Source organism: Rissa tridactyla, chromosome Z (assembly GCF_028500815.1).
Source record: "Rissa tridactyla isolate bRisTri1 chromosome Z, bRisTri1.patW.cur.20221130, whole genome shotgun sequence".
NCBI classification, from domain to species: Eukaryota; Metazoa; Chordata; class Aves; order Charadriiformes; family Laridae; genus Rissa; species Rissa tridactyla.
Window position 1 is genome coordinate 31,952,495 of NC_071497.1, and position 22,232 is coordinate 31,974,726.

At 40.1% G+C, this 22,232-nt stretch overlaps 1 protein-coding gene across 9 annotated transcripts in view; it reads right to left on the reverse strand.

The window, feature by feature from the left end:
• The window catches only part of ZNF462 (zinc finger protein 462), a 90,709-nt gene that overhangs the window by 12,328 nt on the left and 56,149 nt on the right, over nucleotides 1–22,232 (reverse strand). For 6 of the 9 annotated variants that reach the window (XM_054185355.1, XM_054185359.1, XM_054185357.1 and 3 more), the window contains exons 7-9: nucleotides 20,821–21,012; nucleotides 4,568–4,832; nucleotides 2,267–2,403 (exon numbers count right to left, since the gene is read on the reverse strand). In XM_054185355.1, coding sequence (XP_054041330.1) covers nucleotides 2,267–2,403; nucleotides 4,568–4,832; nucleotides 20,821–21,012 — 594 coding nt within the window. Of the gene's footprint in view, nucleotide 1; nucleotides 2,404–4,567; nucleotides 4,833–20,820; nucleotides 21,013–22,232 lie in introns of those variants that run through there. The other 3 variants (XM_054185360.1, XM_054185364.1, XM_054185362.1) reach the window with 3 other exon arrangements.

Below are 22,232 nucleotides of genomic sequence, written 5' to 3' on the forward strand. Positions count from 1 at the left end.
AATAGGTGATACATGGAGGAAAGCTCATAAAGGCTTCCTGTTTGCCCTCATTCTTAATGGGAAGCAAATTCCTTGCCTAATTTTTTCTCACTAGGCATTCAGCCTTCTATCTGTTAATGCTTTAGCCCTGTAAAACCCAGTTTCTGTAGCCCTTCATTAAGAGGCAAATATACTCTCCATTTCAAGCACATGCTGTTTTGGTTCACCAAGGATTACAGATGCAGCAACTTGGAAGTAATGCAAGAGTCACGGATCTGTAAACAGCCTTTTTACACAGGAAGAACATTAACTATGAAATGGATCAAATCCTTCACTCTTGATTTTATACACTGCACCACTCCATCTACCTCAAAACTAATTTTCTTGGACCACAGCTCGGGGCTATGCCCTTGTTTTACCAATGCAATGGCTATAAAAAAGGAAGGCTATCTCAGACTATATTCACCATTGATCAGTCTCTCTTTCAGCACATGTTAGATCTTGTCAAAATTGTTGCTTCAGCTGCCACACAATTAAACACAATGGTAGAGAATTTTTTAGCTGGATATATGCACCAGAAAGAACTTTAAGGAAGGACCTTACTTCCTTTATTACCTGGATGCTTGATGCCATAGAAAATCCTTGTCCTTCCCTCAGTGGCCTCTCAGATTTTTTATCAGCTAATATCCCATTTGCATTGGAACTTCTTTTACTCTGTTTTTACCTCTCTCAATGCTCTAGTAGGTTTTCATGATGTCCTTCACTATCAGCTTTGTTTCAGCAGCACAAAGGCTTGGGATTGGTTTATGCAACTGAAGCAACAGCTCAAAAGAATCCAGTGTGTCACTTACCCAGGAGGTAATCACTTACAACTGATCAGAAACTGCTCTGTACAGGGAGTGTAACTGCTTGAGCTCATTTAGTGCTTCTCCACTTCCACAGCTGGACGTTCCCAGCATCAAGTCTACGCACGATGGAAAAATACTCTAACTAAGCCCACCAAGGTCTCCCTCAGCCTGTCTATCTGTGTTTTAAAGGTCTGGCAATGTCCACTGGAGCCCTGGCAGTACAAACCAGACAACACCTCGGTAGCACTTGGAACTGCACAGTACCCTGCACAGGGTTTAGCTAAGCCCTCCTGTCCTCTAAAGTGAGCTAGTTCTGGAGTATGCGCTGAAGCTCAGCAAAATCCTGACACAGCAACACCTTCAAAGACAGGAAGTAAAAGCTAAAGCACTTCCAAATTCTTACAACCAAATAAGGCAGCTTTGTAACATGCTTTCTGAATCACTGACAGGTCATTTTTCCCAGATGTTCCCTCAGAATGGCCCTGCTAGCAGATAGAAATTTGTATGAACTCTGCCAGCCTCACTGCTTTGATACAAGAAGGACTTTAAGCTACCAACACTGAAAAGAGGTATGTTACAAGGAATTATGATAGTGCTTGTCACACCAGGATCTCCTCCAGGAAAAAGATGGCATGCAAAACTTGTGTTTGCTCACCACCAATACCCTACTGTGAAACTCTGCCCAACCTGCAAGCAGGCAGAGTGCCATCCCAACACATGGGTTTGGATTTCGGCAGCCAACAGACCATCTACAAGCATCAAGTGTGATAGCTATGGGCAGGAATCCCAGCCCAGAGAGCCCAAACAGCTGTCTCTTCTGAGCTAGCAAGCCCACAGTTAATAGAATATAGAAATCCCTAATCCTGCTTTTAGCTGGCTTAAAAATGAAGGGAGAGGTGGAGATAGAAAAGGAGCCTTAAAGAAAAAAAAATAAATTATACTTCTTGTTTTAATTCTAAGAATGCTGAACAGAAAAAAATTCAAGCAAGTAATCAAGGGTTATTTTGGGGCCTCTATGGTTAGTTGATCCACCCTGTCACAGAGTTTATGATAGCAAGGACTTTATGATAACAAGGACATAAGCAGGAAACAACTCTGGCCTAGATCAGAGCTGTAAATTAGGGCAACTCTTGCTGAACAGGTGTTTGATGACTGTTAACCTCTCTAGAGGAAAAGCTTAAAAAAAATTTAAATCTGCCCTGTTTCAGCACTGGCTAACTTTGAATTCTACAGGAAATAAATAAGATGCATCATTTAGAAATGAAACAAAAGATACTCAAGGGCTGGTGACTTATTCAACATACTTGTTCTCATGTAGAGAGACAGGAAAACTTAATGATGAACAGAGATGGAAAAATTTAATGAAACCAGTCTGAAAGACAAGGGCTTTGTTCAGCATTCCCCTCATCAGATACAGACACATACAGGGATATTGTTACCTCTGTGCAGAACTATATGGTCAATCATGTTGCGTTTATATTTGGTGTGATAGAGGCAAAGAGGACAGCGAAGGTCTTTGGGTCCTTCCTCAGGAACTGCTGAATGCCCAGCTTCCACGTGCATAGTAAAAGCAGATCTGTGAAACGGGAGGGAGAGATGGAAGCAGTCAGAAGAAGTGTGCAGGGAACGATGAAGTGTCATAGCTCTATAAGGGACGTGTCATGTAAAATGGTACAGATACCACTCAGCCTTGTCTTCGCAGTGCCACATGGCATTTCAGCAGGGCTACTCACATGAGTAACACATGAGCAGAGTTATTTGCAGGCTTGTATCCTCAAGTAACAAACACTGATTCTGACAAGATATTCTTTGGCATAGGTTGCTCTACAGGCACATTGCTATAGTTAAGATAGCAAAAGAATTCCCATCTTTCATGCTCATTATTTGTCTTCAGTCTGAAAAACTCAGTATTTCTCTGGTAAAGATTAAATTTTTAGCAAGTTGAACAAAACCTACCAAGTGTGCTGGAGGTGCAGAGGTGAAGATTCCAGAGGCAGGTAACATCGTTAACCACCTCTGTCTTCCTAGGAAAAGCCCAAAAATCAGCTAAAATGTTTAGATTCAGGATTCAAAACAGACTTGTGACACAGTGAGTCTGGCACTGAGTAGTTAAGTTTTAAAGCATCAGCTATAAGGATCTGAAAACCCAAGACTAAGAATACTCTACTTATTAATGTGGAGGAATGGATTTTTCACAGTACTTTTGAACAAAAAATTTCATGCTGGCACTACACTGGCTGCATACTTAAAAAGGTGCAAGAAACATGCATACAGAGGAAATTAACTGTACACCTATCTAACCACAGGTTTAACTACTGAAATGAGAGGTGCCTGTAAACTTGGGGCACTTGGTCATTTTTTCCTAAAGCAGTGGTAAAGTTTGCAAAAGCCAAGAAGCTTGCTCCACTGAACCAGTCAGAAGTCTCTTTGGAGTTCTTCAAAACTGCTAGCTTGAACACAGAGCAACTTAATAACACAAGTGGCTTTGGGCCTGATCCAGCGATCACTGAATTCTACAGGTATATTTCTGTCAACTTCAGTGACTACTTTTATCATTTATGTTTCTATGGTGAGCTGAAGAGGGGATTTGTATGGGTTTCCCCCCTCTTTTTTTAAAGACAGAAAACATGCTGTGCTTCTAAAAGAAGCACAACTTAATCCCCAAATGTTTGAGACACCACATGAAAGAACACTACCCCCTTATTCAACTATGAATATGTTTAAATGCTGCTTGATTCCAGACAATTTCATTTCATCCAGGTAGAAGAAAATGGCACTTGCAAGATACAAACAGACTAAATGGACTTGGCAATTGCTGGTAATCTTTAAGACAGATAGCAATCAGGATATAAAGCACAAGCAGCAAATTATACCACAGAGGCAGCAAGAAGCTGAAGCAACAGAAGCTAGAGACATGTAACTAGAGGTTGTTCCTGTGTCGATTCTTTCAGGTTTGTGCTCAATATTTTCTTCAACAGAACTCCTCCCCTTTATCCAGTCATACTGCTTATTGTCATCAGTCTCCTAAGAACTTAACAAGTTTGAGACCTCAAATGTCAGCTGAGGGCATTGTGCTCAAAGGTCCAGCATATCAGGAGGAAATAATGAGCAGCACAGGTGCATAGACCTTTTTTCCCCTTACAGAACAGCAGCTAAAAACACACACACAGAGAAAACACACACAGCACCAAGTTTTTAAAGTCTGGACATCTAATTGGGGATTTTCTGAAATGTCTCTGTATGCTATCAGGTATGCTAGAGAATGCTTTGCATTTCAGCTAGAAAGATGGTGGAAGAAATAAAATTACATGAGAGAGGTTTCTTCAGAATGATGATATAAATTCTCCTGCCTCCCTAGGACACTTGATTGTCCCATGCTTTATTTATGCTGGTTGCAGCATGGAATGACCTTATTTTTGTGCAGAAAATTCTCACACAGGAGCCTCTAATTGCCTAGGCTGAGGAAAAAGTACTACCTGTATCATTTCCTCCAGCAAGTAAAACCTAGTGCAAGGACTTATTGTGCTTTCGTCTGCAGCAGATGGTACCGGCTGTTGTAGGAGAGAGGAAAATGGATTACATGGATGCTGCTGTGATCTGGCATGGCATTTCCTATGTTCCTCTCCCTGGTCAGCAGTGGCCATGTTTCTGTTAGCTACAGCCAGCTCTCAAAGACCTCAGAAGTCAAGTGCTAAAAAACCCCTTATGAGTTCAGTTTATCTGTTTTGCACAGTACTTACTTAAAGCCTGTATAAAAGGAACAATCTTTGCACTTGAAGAGTTTTTTCCCTCCATGCTTGTCACGGTAATGACGGCGAATGCTCTGTATGTAACCCGAGGAGAATTCACAAAATTCACAGTTAAGGATGGCTTCCATTTTTTCCACTCCTGCAGCACTCCCAGAAAGTGGGATTGGGCTGATGTTGTTGTTGTTCCTGGCCAAAGCTGCAGACTGGTAGTGGTTCAACTGCTGCTGAACATCAGGAGGCTCAGAGTATGAAGAGTCTGTACAAAAACAGAGGGAAGTTGTTATTCCAGGTGGATCAACAAATATAAAAAGTTTTAAGGCCCGCTCCAGCACCTATTGGCTTTTAGAAGAGTTTGATCAAGATGTTGGTTATGAAATCTGGTGACAGCTTTTTGAAGGGATTAGGAAAAAGAGGTATAGCACTTATTAATCTAATGTAACGTGCACACTACAATTTAAAAGGTGATCAGTATAAATTATGCTTTTTATATCTGATGTGGGGAGGGAAGAAGTGACAGTTTTAAATTAAAAGCAGTCTGAAAAGAAGTCTGGTTTTAAAACACTTTTAATTTGTGAAGGTGAAGCACATTAATCATACTGCCAAGTGTTTACATGTTTTGTGCATATATCCGACCAGATCCTCTCAGATGTCTTATGCCAGTTTACACCAGATGAAGATCTGGCACAGGATACATATAAATAGCCTATCTAAAAGGAAAGAGAAAAAAAAAAGAAAGGAAAAATAAATGGATACTCTTATACTCTTCCCTACTCATTCATAGAATTATTTAAGAAACCCACATCAAAAGTTAACTTTAGCAAAACTATACAATTTTGACACAACATTTGAAGCAGTCTTCACAAAGGTAAATTCAGTTCTCCTAGTTGATGTTGCTTAAAATGAAATCATCATTGGAAAAAAAAAGATATTTAAACATAAATTCCAGTAATGCAACTTCTAAATCACATTTTCTTAGAAGCTGCTAGGTTTTGCTATATGAGAAAGAGATCTCTTTATACAGATATATCTGTATAGACGCATCCCTTCTACAGCCCAGCAAAACTCTGTCACACCATTTTAATGGCATATGGAGAAACAGAGGCCAGAGATGTCTCAGTACTGAAACTGAAAACTACAATACTTTCGTTGGACCCCCCCAAAAAAGGAGGGGGGATTGTGGTGTTGAACATTTCCCAACACACTGTTTGAATGTGAAGGTTAGGAATTCATCTGCTTTGTCCTGTATAACCCACAGCTGCCCATGAATGGCACAAATGAAAGCGGATGAATAAAGCACAGATGAATTTCAGTGTAACTTTTCAGGAAAGACGACAAAAGGCTCTTTTCTTAAGCTTTCTGGAAGAAGGGGAAAAAAAGCAATGGGGGGAGAAAGGGGGGAAGTTAGAATACAAACTGTAACAGCCACCTCCTGCTTTGATGGGTACTTCATTTTCCAAAGCTTAAGTCCCTGAGGCTGGATATGTAGGAATTCTCTAGCAGTCATACTTGTGGGAACTTAAAACCATCCATTCTAACCAATTAGTACAGAGAAACAAAAGGCAAACAGGCCTATACAGCACTCAGTGTGGGGCCTTCTCCACCTGTCTTCAAAAGAGTAAAATGCTTGCTTTCTTTTCTCACTACCACAGAAAGGTGTTATACATGCCCAAGAAATGAAAAACAAACTAACAACAACCAAAAAAGCCAAATATGCAAAAAAAACACAAGCAGGAGATAAGTGTCTCCAGGCCTCCTGGCTTCATCACCAGGTGTACAGCAAAGGCAAAGGCAGAGACACGAAAGATTCTGGTAAAATGAATGAAACCTTTTTGTTTTTCCTATCCAAGCCTCATGAATTGAGGCTGGATTACAATGCAGCATTTTTCATGTCTTGTTTTGACCACTTCTACAGCAGGTTCCTCACCGTGAAGAGTTACAGTGAGCTCCATCCACTAAGATCGCAAGGCTTTCTTTTCCTTGTGTTTGAAACAGGCTGCCCACTTCCTTTACTTTGGCACAGGACAGGCTTGAGGAGCTGCAAATCTCTGCAGAACTCTCTTCTCCCTCAAAGGCAGCAACTGTGCACTTGCCTGCTTTTGGAACAGGACCTTGAGGTCCAAAAGGATGCACGGTTCAGAGCAGATTTGCTGACTTGCGTATCTGCAGCCTGGTGTCCGGGCTACTGGGTTCAATGCTTCTAAAAGTTCAAAACAGTTAAGACAGAATTTCTGACAAGGATATGACAACCTAAAAAAAGTTCCTAGTACTGGAAACAGTTCTTTTTATACGTGTACTGGTCAAATTACTTGTAGAGTACTGATTAAAGTCTAGTTTGTAGCTTACTGTTCCCTTCCTCAGGAAGAATGGATCAAAAATTTCCATCACAGCATCAAAGCTCCTAGCCAAGGCCGCAGTGAGATCCACTGCTAAGAAAGTTACAGGTTTAAAAAAAATATATATATTTTCAGAACAAGAAGTTTTGCTGTTGTTTGGAAGATCTACTATACTTCAGAAGTTTTTACTTCCTCTATCATCTGCTGTCTATTATTCCAGCTTTCAAACTTTCAATCAGATACTGGAATCCGGTATGGAAAACTGGAATCCGGTATGTGAAAACTGCAGAAGTAGATAGCTACATGTCTATTACCACAGAAAAAAAAGTATACAAAGTAGCTTTCCTTGTTATCAGCAATAGCCAAAAAGCAAATTCTACCTTTAATATTTGAATTCTTTCTTTCAATCATGATTCGTGCTGACCACCTTACATTTTTTAATATATTGCTCTGTTACAATTAAGATAGCTATAGTATTTACAGAAAAAAGGAAAAAAAAAAGCTTTCTGAAGAGCTTATACGGAGTCTTACACTTTAACAATGGTAGCAATGGTCTCTAGTTCTGCCTGCGTATTCTTCCCCTTTTCCCTTGCCAAATCCTTTCATTATTTTGCAGTCCTTCTGGAGTGCAAGATTTAGCACTTCCTGAAGAAAAACACCCAGGATTAACACATGTGTATAGGGCTTCTGTTGGTTTCTGAGAATCAGCTTGCCAGACAGCTATCCTAGCATGCAGGTGCAACCCAGCTCCAGCAGGAACACTTCGGAGAGAATCCAAAGCCGACTAAAGGCATGGGAGGTTTTCCTTTTTCATGCCCACTCCAAAACCAGTGAAGGCAGTGGAAAGATAGCAACTGACTCACGTTTGCTTCCAAACACGTGTTTTAGCACACAGCAGAGAATGAACTGCCAGCAAATAAGAAACAGATTATGGAGTTGAGGTTTTGGATTTTTTGATTTATTTTTTAAAAGCAGTACCTGAAAGAAGGACTGTGGAGGCAAATCCACAGCCAAGGAGCAACAGCACTGCCTTAAACTGGCAGAGTACTTCTACATGGGCACCTCCTCTATTTCTGCTGGAAGAGCAGCCTGCATGTACTTCAGTGCTGGGCTGACATAAAACGTTAACCACATATTTTAAGAGCCTTAGCATTTACACAAGCCTCGAGCTGCTGTGCACCAAACTCCTGGACACCTTTTGGCGGTGTTGCTGCAACAACAGGATGCCTGGATATAAGACTGAAGAATGAAGGAGGAAGAGAGCAGAGCTTTTCCCTCAGAACTGACCAACAATTGAGTCATGGCTGTACACAATGTAAGTTCCACCTCAATCTTTTTCCTGCACCTCAAGTACAAAGGATTGGGAGCACTCCAGGAAAGTGTTAACAGCCTTGGCCTGGAGCAGGAAGAGGGTCTAGCCATCCCTGTCTGAAAAAGGTAAAATGGCCTTAGAAGCCTACATCAAAGTCATAAAGCAGACGAAAGACATTAAAATAAGCAAAGGGAAGAGACAGAGAATTTTGTATTAAGTAACGGAAAACACAAAGACAAAAAGAAAACATGAAGGGGAAGAAAATGAAGAAAAATGAAATACCAGGAAGTACCAATTCCATGTTAAGGAAAAAAACCAGCAATTTTTTCTCTGAACAGCTTCAAGGCAGCACAAGAAAATAAAGGATGTTCATATATGCAATGCAGGGAAAGAACACAAAGTACTTAGCCCTGACTGATTTAAAACAATCAAACAAATAAAAAAAACCCCACACCAATAACACTGAGATTCGCTTTTAAAAAGTAATTTTACCCAAAAGGAGTGGAAGGACTTCACCATGCAACTCCACAAGCAAGGTAACAGCGTGAGATGATCTGATATAAAAGGAAGGACACCTACAGTCATGCCAAGAGGCAAAAATTAACAGTAGTTGGTGTAGTCAAAAATGGAAGAACAGCAGTGATGCTGCAAATCCCAATTTTGCAATTTCACGTATTGCATCTACCTACAGACTACCTGTAAAGGAAAAATAACAAGGTTAACAAGTAGTGTAATCCCTGCCAGCACCTGTGGATCTGAAAGATCACAGAACCTACCCTCAGTGTGCAACAACATTCTCATATCCAAATGTGGAAATTACTAGTTGAAAGGAAAGCAGCAGAAATGACTGTCCACATGGTGCCCCATCTACACAACCATATCTAAATTACTACTGTGCGCTGGTAATAATACATAAGTAAGCCTCATAGTTTATCTGCAAGGGGTGAAGAAAGACAGCATTTCCAGTGTGCCTAAATCACTTAAATGCTTGATAAGTAATGTTGCCACCTGGAAAACTTTACCCAGAGTACAAACCCAAAGACTAGCACATTGATTCTATCAACAATATTGAGAGATACTACCTCATCCAAAAGAGAATTCACAGTTCCCACTACAATGGAATGCAAGGCAATCATGAAAAAGCAGTTTGACACACACCTTCATACCCTGGGATCGCACTCTGGGGAAAAATTATACAATGAAAATCCACCACAGAAGCAAAATGAAAACCCAAGTTTTCATGGATCCTCTGCCATATATAACATGTTTCAGATACCTAAAAGAATAAAAACTTGGGATCTTTTCAGAAGAAAAAAACAAAACTAAGGATTCTGATCCAGATACATAAATTTACTCAGAAATTAAATGATGTTTTCATTATCTGTAGGTATTTTCAGAACCATTGATGAACACATACACAACAGCAAACACACTAAAACGAGACACCTAAACCAAACAACAACAGACCAGGAAAACACCTCTACATGTCTAAGTAAGAGACATTGAGCAGCAGTTGAGAAACCAGGGGAAAAAGTACGTATTAAAGGAAAGAAATCAAACCATTGCGTCATCCTTTTAGAGTGAACAGAACTAGACACATCTGATAGAAGTATTTGCATGTCTGCACAATGAGGGATAGGGATGGAAGGAGTAACACTGTTCAGGAAAAGCAACTGTTTGAGAACACTGGAAAGCAAGCAACCAATAATTAAATAGCTCAATGACCAGCAGGAGACAACAGGAGATAAAAAGGAAGACACCACACTTTCCTGATGAATCCACACAAAAGCATCAACCATAGTCAAAAGATATTACCATTTGCATGAGAAATGAAACTGGGGAAGAGCATGTTTGGCTCCTAAAAAAAACCCAAAGAGAATAAATAACAAAAAGTGCTAAAACCACTTTTTAGGGAAAAAAAGGGGAATGTAGTAACAATACAGGCCTAGGACATTATGGATCTGTAAGACAACGTCCTAAAGAGTCAAAAAGGAAAATATTTGGAATACTATTTAATTTTCTCTGAATTCATTCATGTAAAGAGATTCCTCTGAAGAATGACAGAGAAATTCCAAGGAATTAAGAAAAGCAGCAGACAACTGGCTTCCTCTGGATAGAAACATATTTGTGAAACCAAGTCAAGATGTAATACTGTACCAAAAAATACCAACAAACACAAGATGTATGGCCAAAGGCATGGATGATTCAACTAATAATAATTATTATTATTTTAAAAGGCATAAGATAAGGCTAAGAGTAGAACCTATGTGATTTAGGAACATAATCCCTTCTAAAATTCAATGGGACTCAAAATTACCAGCTCACTGAGTGGTAGGATAGCATATAATCATAAATGGCAACAGCTTGAAAAGTGGGAAGGTGGCAAAGCAGGGTGTCATACAAAGATTGTCAAGACTACACACATTTGTTCACTTTATGCCATGCAGCACTGACCTGGAAGGAAGAATATGTGGGAGGGTGAAATGTTCTGGCAATAAATTAAGCTGAGAGGAAGGGAAGATAGAAGAGACTGAGATTCAGAGGGATGCAACAAAACATTAATGAAGCTTAGGGAAGCATACAGTACAAAGAAGTTTTAGTCACTGCATGTTTAAAAACAGAATATGAATCTACTTTTCTAACCAAATTCTGGTTCCTACTAAAGAACCTTTACATTGCTAGGGTGTTGTGAACGAGATGTAACGGAATCAAATGTTGTGTCATTGTTCCCACACTCCAGAAGACAAAAGAGTAATCACAGAGGAAAGAAAATAAAGCCCTGAAATAAAATTTCCATTTAAACACCAAAACCCAAAAACCTTGTTGGAGGAATTTATTGCAGTATTATCTGTAAAGGCCACTTTTTGGATCATTTTGGACCAGCTTTTGTGAGAAGATGCATATATGTTTAAGGCTCAGAAGAGGGCAACCAGAAAGATACATGGACTATGCAATCTTGCTTATTCAAAAGAAGTGAGAAACCATATCCATGTTTCTTTATAACTTTGAATTCCTTTTTGAGTTACCTGTACACCTATCTCTGAATGGAGCTAAGACAGGATACGTGCTATGCATCTTCTTGTGCTATATCAAAAGCATTTCAAAGGGGCATAAATTTCATCCAAGAAGAAGAAAATAGTAATTTTGTCATCTGAATTCCTTTACACAAAGAGAGTCTCATAGTGCTGCCTATTGAGGAATCTTGGGAGTTTCACAGTTGAGATCAGGAGAGGGTGACTGTAATACTCTATAAGATGATGGAAAGGAGGGCAGTAGGAATTTTATAAGACTTAGGTAGCAGCAACGTAATTGATGAAATAAATTATACCATATAATTTCCATCAGAAAAGAAGGATTAGTCCAAGAGTTTCCCATTGCCCTCCTGTTTTTGAGTATCCAACACTTCCAGGATAACCTATTAGCATCAGCTTTCAAGACAAGCACAACATGGTCCTGAACACTGCCTGAATCATTACCCTGCTCTGCTAATGCTGTGATTTGGAAGGATCAGTTTAGTTTAGGAAACACTTTATCATGCAGATATTTAATTTCTAGTTATCCCTTCTTTTCATATGTCCTCCCCACAACAAAATTTCTTTCCTGGCTTCAACTCAATTTAACTTTCCTTCAGTTCTTCAGGAGATTTGGCCACTTACTAGTCATATTTGGGCTGCACACAACCCCTTCATTATAAACTAGACTCTTTCAGTAGCTGCTCTGACCACTTGCAACCTTTGTAACATCAGTGCCAAGCCACTACAGCTTTCTAACCCCACCAGTTGCTTTGCCCATTGCCGTTTTCGCTTATAGCATGGAGATGGTGTATGGGGAGTGCATCTTGTTTCCCTTCCTCTGGTATTCGTGTTATTTCAACTCTGTTTATCCACTGCCTTCTTTTAAAGAACGTTGCAGGCTGAGAATCTGCTGCCACTGGCCTATACTGGCTGAATAGTTCAAACTGTTGGTCATGTTTCAACCCTATATTCTCATAATTTGTTACTCAAGGAATAAATTCCATTGTCTAAGTACAGGGTGGCACTCAAAAGCAAGATGTCTGCTACATGTCAAACACTGAGATCTCCATGTACTTACCTATTTCCATAAAGTGCATCAAATAAAAGGTTCTCTAGCTATTCCTTATTCTGTTAAGCTAAACTCAAACCTCATAAATGGAAGTGCACTTACAGAAGAGAGGAACATAAATAGACCTGGGAACAATGTTAGCAAGATGTTGATTTAACCAGTATGCCAAAAGAACTTGCTGGTAACAAGTTCTTTTCTGAATTTACAAAGATTTACTACTTTGATTGATTCTTCACTCAGACAATAATCTAACAAGCAATTTTTATTTTTTTTTTTTTTTGCACTGGTAGCCGAACCATCCTCATGCTATTATGCTCCATGACTCCCTTCTCATTTTTAAGAGCAATTCATCGGATATTTTTCAGGAGTACTTCACATTTACTTCTCTATTGCTCTGGCCTTTGAAGTATTTGTATTAATACAAGCACATAGGCACAAACACATATGCTGCTGTCACCTAAATGCTCGCTTGCCCCTAAGCTTCAAATGAAGAAGGGAAAGAAATCCAGCTTTATCAAGTGCCTCATTCTACATTTTGCATTCTGCTTTAAAACTGGACCTAAAATTACAGTGACGCTATGTGGGCATTGAGGATCCATTCTAATCATAGAGCTCAGGAACTTGTAATTTGTTCTGGAGACCTTCAGCATCCACCTTGACATCACTATTATTATTACTGCCAATAGAAAGGCCTCATCTCTGTCACCAGCTCTGAGTGATCTCAGATCAGTTTGGGCAGTATTTTCAAGCACCGGTACCCAAATGTAGTAACCGTGTCCCTTAAAGAAGAAATAAAACCAGCTACTTAAATGTCAAACTTTGGTCTGTCAACTACGATGATAATATATGTCCATTTCAACAGAGCCAAAATGAACAAAGAATTTTACCTCTCTGTCAAGCACCAAATCCCTCCAGCAAGTTTTAGATCAATATAAAGTAACTGGAGTCTTGGGGGACAGGGAGAATACCAGTAAGCTCACACAAGAATGCTACTAACGTGTGGGCATGATAGCCTGCAGAAATGCTCTCTTGCAGAGCATTGGTCAAGTCATATCACATTTCCCTTCACAGCAATAGCATCTTTTTCACTCTGTATAGAGTGATCACAAATTCCAGGGACAGCAATAGTACATGACAGCTAAGAGAGCATCACCTGCTACTTTGTCCCCTATCCTGAACATAAAAATCAGAGCCAAAAGCAAAAACCTCAGGAAAAAACCCAACAGGAGTCTAGATATGCTTCATTCTTTCCCCCATGGGAATCAGGTCATTTCTGTCTGCCTGGAAGGAATCCAGAGGATGTTTCTTCCTTCATTTATTACTTGATCCACCCAAACAGCCTATTCTGTCTTCTCTCTACCCTAGGCAAGTCTTTCAGTATCACATCAATCCCACTGCAGCAGGCTGGTGAAATCCATACAAAGACTGGCAGCAACCTTCTCCCAGCTGCATGAGTTCCTGTCTCCATCCTGTTGAATCTCAATTTTGCCTTTACCCATTCAGTTCAAGCACAAAAAGCTCAGGACCAGAAAAGAGCACAATGAACAGCAAGTTGACACCCCCCTGAGCACAGCCAATGACAGAATAAACATCTCCCTCTGTTCCACTATCCACAAAACTGTTCTCAACACGCTGTAGGAAAAGGCCAAAAGCCAAACAACTACACAGCAGTGGAAGAGAGCTGCAGAGAGCAAGGTCATCCCCAGTGCCCTAGGTCCTTGAAACAGTGAGGAGTTTGTTCAGTAAACTTGGAGGTGAACAAGCCCTGCACTTGTTCCACCAGTCCCTGCCAATCTGAGGGAGGAGAAATGTTCCCATCTGACCCAACATCTGATAATTAGTTCAACGCTGATCACAAGAAGTAAGACACACCAACAAGTACCGGACAGTTTTAACAAGCACTGGCAGGCAGTGTGGCCACTGGCAGAACCTCTGGGAAAGAGAGACAGGCAAAGTCTGAGGGGAAATCAGAAAATTGCTCTAGGTTAGAGAAAGAAGGAACACAGCTGGGGGTGGGGGTGGGGTGGGGGAAAGCAGCCTCCAAGGAAGAAGGGTTAATGTGATACTTCATAATGAGGAGATGTATGTAGCATCACTCTTACAGGGCACAAAAGCAGGCAGAACTAGTAGACAGCTCTTTGCAGCCTGACTGTAACTACAAAGCAGCAGAGGCATGTTCCATTCTGCACTATGCATCCTTAACATGGATGTTGTCCTTCCAACTTACCTTGCAATTAAAACAATTAGGTAATGAAGCTTTGCCTGAATTTGTCCTGTAGTCACTACTATCTCTCTAACTCCCCAATCAAACAATAGTCAAATAAAAGGGTCCCAAACTTCAAAAAAGTCAAGTCCAAACCCCTCCCCCCCAAAAAAAACCCCAAACACAAAGAAAAGATTATTCTGCTCCAATACAAGGTTTCTGGGCTGTGAGGACTCCTGCCTGTTGTGGTTTTCCCCAAACAGCAGCAGCCACAAAACGCTAAGACACAGTAGCAACAATGAGAGAGAAACAGTACCAAAGGTGAAGAGTGACAGTCTTAGGAACTTTCTGCCCTGACTGGAAGGTTAGAAAAATATCCCTCATCAAGAGCAACATGTTAGCCACAAACTACAGTATGGATTAAAAAAACAGTAAGTCAGGGGTAGTACGTCTGAGCATATGGAAAACTTTCCTCTCTTCTGAAAGGGCACTGGGGGAGAAAGAGGGACAAGTGTGGCTCTAGGGCTGAGTGGATCACTGTAACAATCCTGCCTCATTGGCATCTGCTGTGGAAAAGGCTCCTTGCTTCCCACTGCTCTCCTCTCGTTCTGTTAAGTACATGGAACTGCGTTAGCAAATCTGCTAAAGGCTCTCTGCACCCCTCAGGATTTCATCTGTCAAGTGGCACAGAGGACACACATCATGATTATGCATTATCCACTTCAAAAAAGTGTACAGAAATGGGAAGGGATTTGCAGTTCTTAAACAACAGTCCCAGAAACAGGACTCAGTCAAGCAGTTTTGTACCCAGCCTAGCGCTGGCAAAGCAAGCAGATGTATTTATATTTCAGTCTCTAGATGAGGCAAAGTTCTTTTCCACTGGCAAAGGCTAAAGTTCAGAAAAAGCTGGAACGAGGCACTGGGTGTTTCACTTAGCAGTTTTCAACGCATTTCCTGCTGCAAGTAATTAAATTTAATGAAGATGTTGACATACCATGTACTGGGGAACTCAAAAAATCCTCTAGTTCTGACCCTGCATGTGTTTTGTGATGTGTGCTGGTATTAATGACAGATCCCGTTTGGTTTGCACAACAATGAAAAGCATGACTATTGAGCTTCAAGGGCACACACAAAGCGTGTTGCTTTCTTGTTGTGGTTTGGGCCAGATTGACCAATGAGAATGACAGATGCTTCACCACCACCACCTCTTTCTCCAAAGAGAGGAGAGAGAGAGAGAGAGAGAAAAAGAGATTTATGAGTTTAGGAAAAAACTAAACTACTTTAATGAAAATATTAATAAATTAATGAAGTAATAACAATAAAAAAATAATGAAATATATACACAATATATACAAAATCATATCAAGCTCCCAGGATGATGATCGCAACAACAGCAAGCACTGGGCAGGTCCCAGACTGCACTCTGCGATGGACAGGAGCTGAATTCTATATCTGGAGTCAGGAATGCTTGGATCAGGATCAAAGGCAGATGAACAGATAGAGTCCTTCTCAGAGGCCAGCCATTGAAGAGGGCTGACCCTTTGGTCCCCCAGCTTTTATAATGAGCATGATGCAGATGGGAGGTAATACCCCGTTGGTCAGTTTTGGGTCACCTGTCCTGTCCACTTCTCCCTGCAGGCGCGACACCTCTACGCTTTTCCACTTTTGGCCCTCCAATGGGGCAAAAAACAAAATTAGCTAACCTTGATTCTTATAGGAATAAGTATAAGCAAGAGCCTCGCTGCATACCATTCCTTGGCATTAACTATAAACATAGGTCTTATCACTCTGAAAGTGAACAGTTCCTGCACAATATGCTGTTAATTTCAGACGGTAGTTAGTTAGAAGAGGCTTAGCTAAAAAGTTAAATTACTGAACAGAAAACTGGTTCTGTTTTACCTCAAACCAGAACATTTCTACATTTCAAGAACTGGTTACCACTAAAAAGGAATGATCTTGTATAACAGCAGCATGACTGAGAAGACATTAGAAGCCACATTTAGAAGTCACATCCAGATCTATCTAGTTTATCACTTGCACTTTACTGTTTTATTTTGACAATTTAATATTCTTAATCGGTAAAATTAAAAAACTATTATTTTGAATTACTGCACACAGTCATGATAGAAACAAATTTATGAGGCTCCAAATCTGCCAGCCATATGAATGAAGAGCAGTACTTTGCTCTACAAAGCAGTTAGGCCAAAGGGCTTATTTTCACAAAATAAAGAGCTACTTAAAAAAAGCAGTAGTACTAGCCAGGGCAATTTAGGGCAAGTATTTCACATGCTCCCAAGAAGCTTTTACTAAGGGTGAAGTCATAACATGAAACCATTTATCAATCTATTGAGTCATTCTGCTTTATGGGCTTTATGACAATACGTTGCAATCAGGGATTTCTCCAGTTTATAAGAGGAAGGCAGTCTACCACCTCCACAGCCCTTGAATACAAGCAAACACGCATAACACCAGTGCTTACACAAGCAGCATCTGTTGCTCTGCTTTCTCCTTAGCTGATGATCACTTTGCAGGTAACACCTGCTGCTATTGTTCCTATTCCTGTTTTCTAGTGTTCAGTCACACAATTTTTGTGTTTCTGCCTTGCTTGCAACTCTTCCTTATTGAAATAGACAGTGGTCTTCTAATGTTATACCTTGACAATGCAGATTATGGGGTTCCACTGCCTTGCACTCAAGTCAACAGGAACAGAGCTGACCCTGCACAGTGCAACGCTGGAAACCTTTATCTGTGACACATACTGCCCCACAGGATGACAGTATCATCAATAAATCCATACAACCCTTCTGGGCAGAGATTAACATGAATATAAGTTCTGATTCTCACAAAGACAGTAAAAGAACATGGAAACAGATCAGGAAAAGAACAGATCTTGTTAGGGGATTCACCAAATCCTCCTAGCAGTTTGTAATATTTCAATTTACACTGTATTTTTTCTGTGTAAGTTCTCCAAAGTGTTAAGCCACATTTCAGTGTAAAGGGCAAATACATACGTAAATCCAAACAAACAAAAAAGCCAACCACATAAATGCGAATAAATAGTCAAACACCACCACTTCTTTCTTGCAAGAGGAAAAATAGCTGTAAACTATTGGGAGCACAAAAGAACATTTTACAATGGCAATCTTATAATTTCAAGAAGAGATGGATACCACAAATCATTCAGTGTCCCCATCCTATGCAAAAAAGAGAGAAGTTGTACTGGTGATCAAAATTTGCTGTTTTGAGGCTACTTGTAAGAAAAACACCCCCAAAACAAAACATCATCACCCCACCTCCAAAAAAACCCCTCCGTGCTTTACCTCTAGTTACGTGACAATACAATGAAAACAGCATCCTTACAAATCAAAACATCACCCAACACAGAGAAACGTAGGATACAAAAGACAGCATCTTCCAATGTCATCTCCGTAAGAAAGCCTTCTCTGTTGACTCACTGAGACTGACACAATCACCTTCTTACACTACTGCCCTGAGAGAGACATGCAAGCACTGAAGTGGTTGTTATGCTTTCTAATGACAACATAGTTGCCAAAGATGGGCCTACCTAAAATGGTCAGCACCTATTCCAGTTTAACTTCACTTCCATGAAAAGTACATCAAGCATCCAAAACACCTCCAGGATATACAGTTGAACACTCCAGATATGCTTGCTGCTACCAATACTGAACTAAAGAGATGAGTCACAGAAATTTAAATATATTCACATCTTTTAATGAATGGATCAATCTAAAAGAACAAAAGAAATGTTCCAAGAAAGGCCCCTCAGGGAACAATTTCTGCAGGAAAAAAAAAGCATCAACAGAAGTTCCACTGGGCTGTTGTCCCAGAACAGTTCTATTCAGACATGCACTCTGCTATTACAATTCAGTACCCTTTTCTCCATTTTTACAGGCCTCAACAATTGGCAAGATGAGTTCTGCTAGCTCCTCAAATCTCCTTAATTCATCCTGCTCTATTTCCTATTCCAACCACAATATTCATCCACAGACAAGAACAGACCTTTTCTGCAACCATTTCAATTACACTAGCTTCCTGCATACCTACCGACCTACAAAACAAGTTCATAACAACGTGAGGCAATCTTTTGTCTGCCTTTCACCCTAGCCCTAATTCAATTTTGCATCCCCAGTGAATTAACTTGATTACAGCCCACATTGCAGGTTATTTATACACACCAACACACGCAAAATGCAACTACACTATAACATGTGAGCCCAACTTAATATTGGCTCCAGCTGGACGTAACAGTGCCTGTCACACAGACCTGTGTTTCCTATTATTGGGAACAGTCTTTTATCTAGTCCTACATATCACCTGCATCTTGCAGGCCTAGGCCACAGAGACATTGATTTATCCCCTTCTAAAAACCGAAAGTAAATGATGTTATAAGAACAGCCATCATTAGGAAGTTGGCTGCAGATCAAGTTAATGTAAATTACTTAAAACAGGTTATTCCTTCCTCAAGCAATGCTGAAAATGTTAACGCGATTATTATAACACCTGTACTCGTCTGACTAGCTCCCCAGTGGGTGGCTTCTATTATTGTCAAAGTGACTTAACCATTAACCCCGTTTAAAGATGATCAAGCTAATTGGGACAAATTCTGTCTTGGTTTCAGGCTGCAAGATAGATCTAGGTAACAGTTAACCTCATGAAATGTTTTTGTTAACAGTCATCATTTTATGTATTTTTAGGAAGAGTTCCTAAAGGCTGTAAAATTATCTTCAAAAGAAACTTGCACTTGAATTTTAACTTCACTAATCATGACTTTGAGCTCCTGGGATAAGCAAAAAAAGGAGTAAACGAACCATCCTTTCCAAATTCAAATATTGTCCTTCTGTATCTCTCAACACAACATTGCTACCAAAAGATTGCTAAAACACAGGAAAGACTCGGACAGCCACTGAAAATTATTCTCCACTTCTTAGTCAGTAATGGAACATTTTTTTTGAAAGCAATAAAACCCCAGCAGAATACATCACAACATGTACTCTGCCTGTTGGATTAGTTTAAGCCAGCATTAGCAAAAATAAAAGCTCAGTTAGTAAGTCTTCGTTGCAGTGTTCCAGACAACTCTTCGACAAAAGGTAGTCTGAGAGCAGCTCGTCGAAATCTTTTGATAAGATTCTGACTCCAGAAGTGACTTGCTGAACCACAAAAATATTATTCACATCTCTCTTTTTCTTCAATAAAGTATTTCTATGCCAATTACTTTTTTCTTTAAAATTTCTTTCTGCCATTTCTGAACTTATTTCTTATCTTTCACTCATTTCACACGTTTTTCTGGTGAAAAAGGAAAGAAGGGAAGACGGGAGACCAAAAATGTTGCAAGATGACTTCTGAAAATCTTTATCTCCCATCCTTAGTTTGCCAACAACCCAAGCAAAACAGCAACAAGAAAAAAACACCTCTCAAACTTCTGGAAAAAAGGTATTTTTTTCTCTCTTCTACTACCCTCTCCACCCATCCCAGTCCCTTGACCATCTGCAGGTCTGAACCTTTTATTTATTATCGCCTACATTCGCCTCCCCTGTCAATGCAACTCATCTGGGAATGAAGATTTTTTTTCACCAGCTCTTTTCTCAATTGGCAGGAAGTGACACCCAAAACATGCCTCATAAGCTACCACTTAAAAAGCCTTAACACTTGCTGTGATACCACGCAACACCTATACTATGAGTCTGCATTTTCTCTAACAGTGTCCCTTCCTCTGCTAATTTCCAAATTTCTTCTGCATGCTCCTCCAGCACAATGGGATTAACAGCTTTCAAAGAAAGCTCTCCTTCCTGCAGATGCAGCTTAATATCTGAAGGTACTTTTGGTGTCCTCTGTAGCAAGGACAAGAAGAATTATCATTCTTACTATCATTACATGTTCACATTTTAAGCATAATCATGTGGTTTCACGGAAGTGCTCTACTAACAAGACAAAGGGGTGTTTTTCAGGAGCATGGATGGAATTAGATGATCCCTTTCCCACTTGCTATCAATGGAAGCTCTGCCTTTGAAAGTTTTCTAGAATTTAAATCTCTGCTAAGAAGTAAAGCCAGCACTGACATATCCCAAAGTCAATTGGTGACAGGACAAGTTAATGTAGTATGAATTGGTGAGGATCTAAAGCAGGTCACTTCCTATAACACCATATGTACTCTTGGTTTTGATGCAACTTCTGTTTCTTTCTTAATGATCAAATGAAGCTGCTTTTGGGCAAGCCACCTGCTGTAATTTTTTTTTAATAAAAATATTAAGTGGCACCTTAGACAATTAAATTCTTGCTCTGAGGCACCTCTTACCATTAGAGTCCTCCACTTCTTCAGCAGCAGTGTGGTTCTTGGAGGTGTGGTGGGCGTGTGAGGCTGCAAGGTTGACAATGCGGGGTCTTGGTAGTGTCAGTGCTTTCCCATGCACTTTCAAGGAGTGCTCTTTCAGCTGGCTGATTGTCATGGTGGAAAATGAGCAGGAGGAACATTTGTAGGCATGTTCACCTGGGTGAGCGAAATACAGGCAAGTCATCAGCTCACAAAAGAAACAAAATGGGGCCCCCATACTTCTCTTACTGAACTTGGCAGTAAAATTCCCATGGACTCTTCATGGAATAACTGACCCCAAAGAGAACAAGCTATGCATGTCTCCTTGTTGGAGCAGTTGGGGTTCTGCAGGTACAGACACCTGTTTTGGACCAAGTATCACTTTCTGACAACCGCAGATCCTTGTAAAGTGACCGATGCCAAAAAACAGAGACAAAACTCTTAGCATGCCTGTGTTGCATGGTATGAGAAGAAAACAACTCTGGGATGAAAATGGAGTCACTTAACAATAGCACTTGTGAATTTCTTTGGGAGCATCACAACTACAGAGGGTGAAGTAATCTGTTTCTGCATGCAGCACATCCAGCATCATTTTAATGAAGAAAGGACGACACTATAAAATGCTAACAAAGGTCCCTCCAAAGTGAAAATGGGGAGGGAACCATTTACATTTGGGGAAGGTTGCATTTTCCTTATGAAAAACCTGCCATTATGCAGGAGTAATCTTCATACAGCAGGTAACCAAGTCAAGGTTGGTCTACTACAAGAAGTGAACATGGCAATACCAAGAACAGTGCATATCCGTAAGGCTATGTGAAAGTGTGTTCTGAAAAAGCACTAAAAGAAGTGAAAGAACAGAAGTAATGAACAGTAGTGAATTTAATTTTGAATACATTCCAAGCCATAGAGACAGCAAACAAGGGGAAACAAATCCTGAGACAAGATTTGTTTTGCATTAAGCATGGAGGCAATTGGAACACAAAGTGAAACTGTCCCAACACAAACAATGTGATATTATACAGGTGCCAAGTTATTGTTTTGGAAGTGCCACTTCCACATACAAGAGTAATACTGGCCACATATAAGTTGTACTTAAAGTGCCAAAACTAATACAGGAGTGAAATATTCATGAATAGTAATAGAAGAAAAAGAGTTCTGGTAATGAACGAAGCAGAACATGTTTTCCATCTCTCAACAAATTTAGCAAACAAGGTTCTCAAACAGCATTGTTTCCAACACCGGAAATAAGCGAACGAAAAGAGAATGTGAAAACACACATATTACAGTGTCAGAGTAAGCACACCTGAAAAGATTTAGCAACCACCCTACATAAAAATAACTCCCGCCCCTCTCTTCCAGAAAAACTATGATAATCATGGGGACAAAATACAAACTCT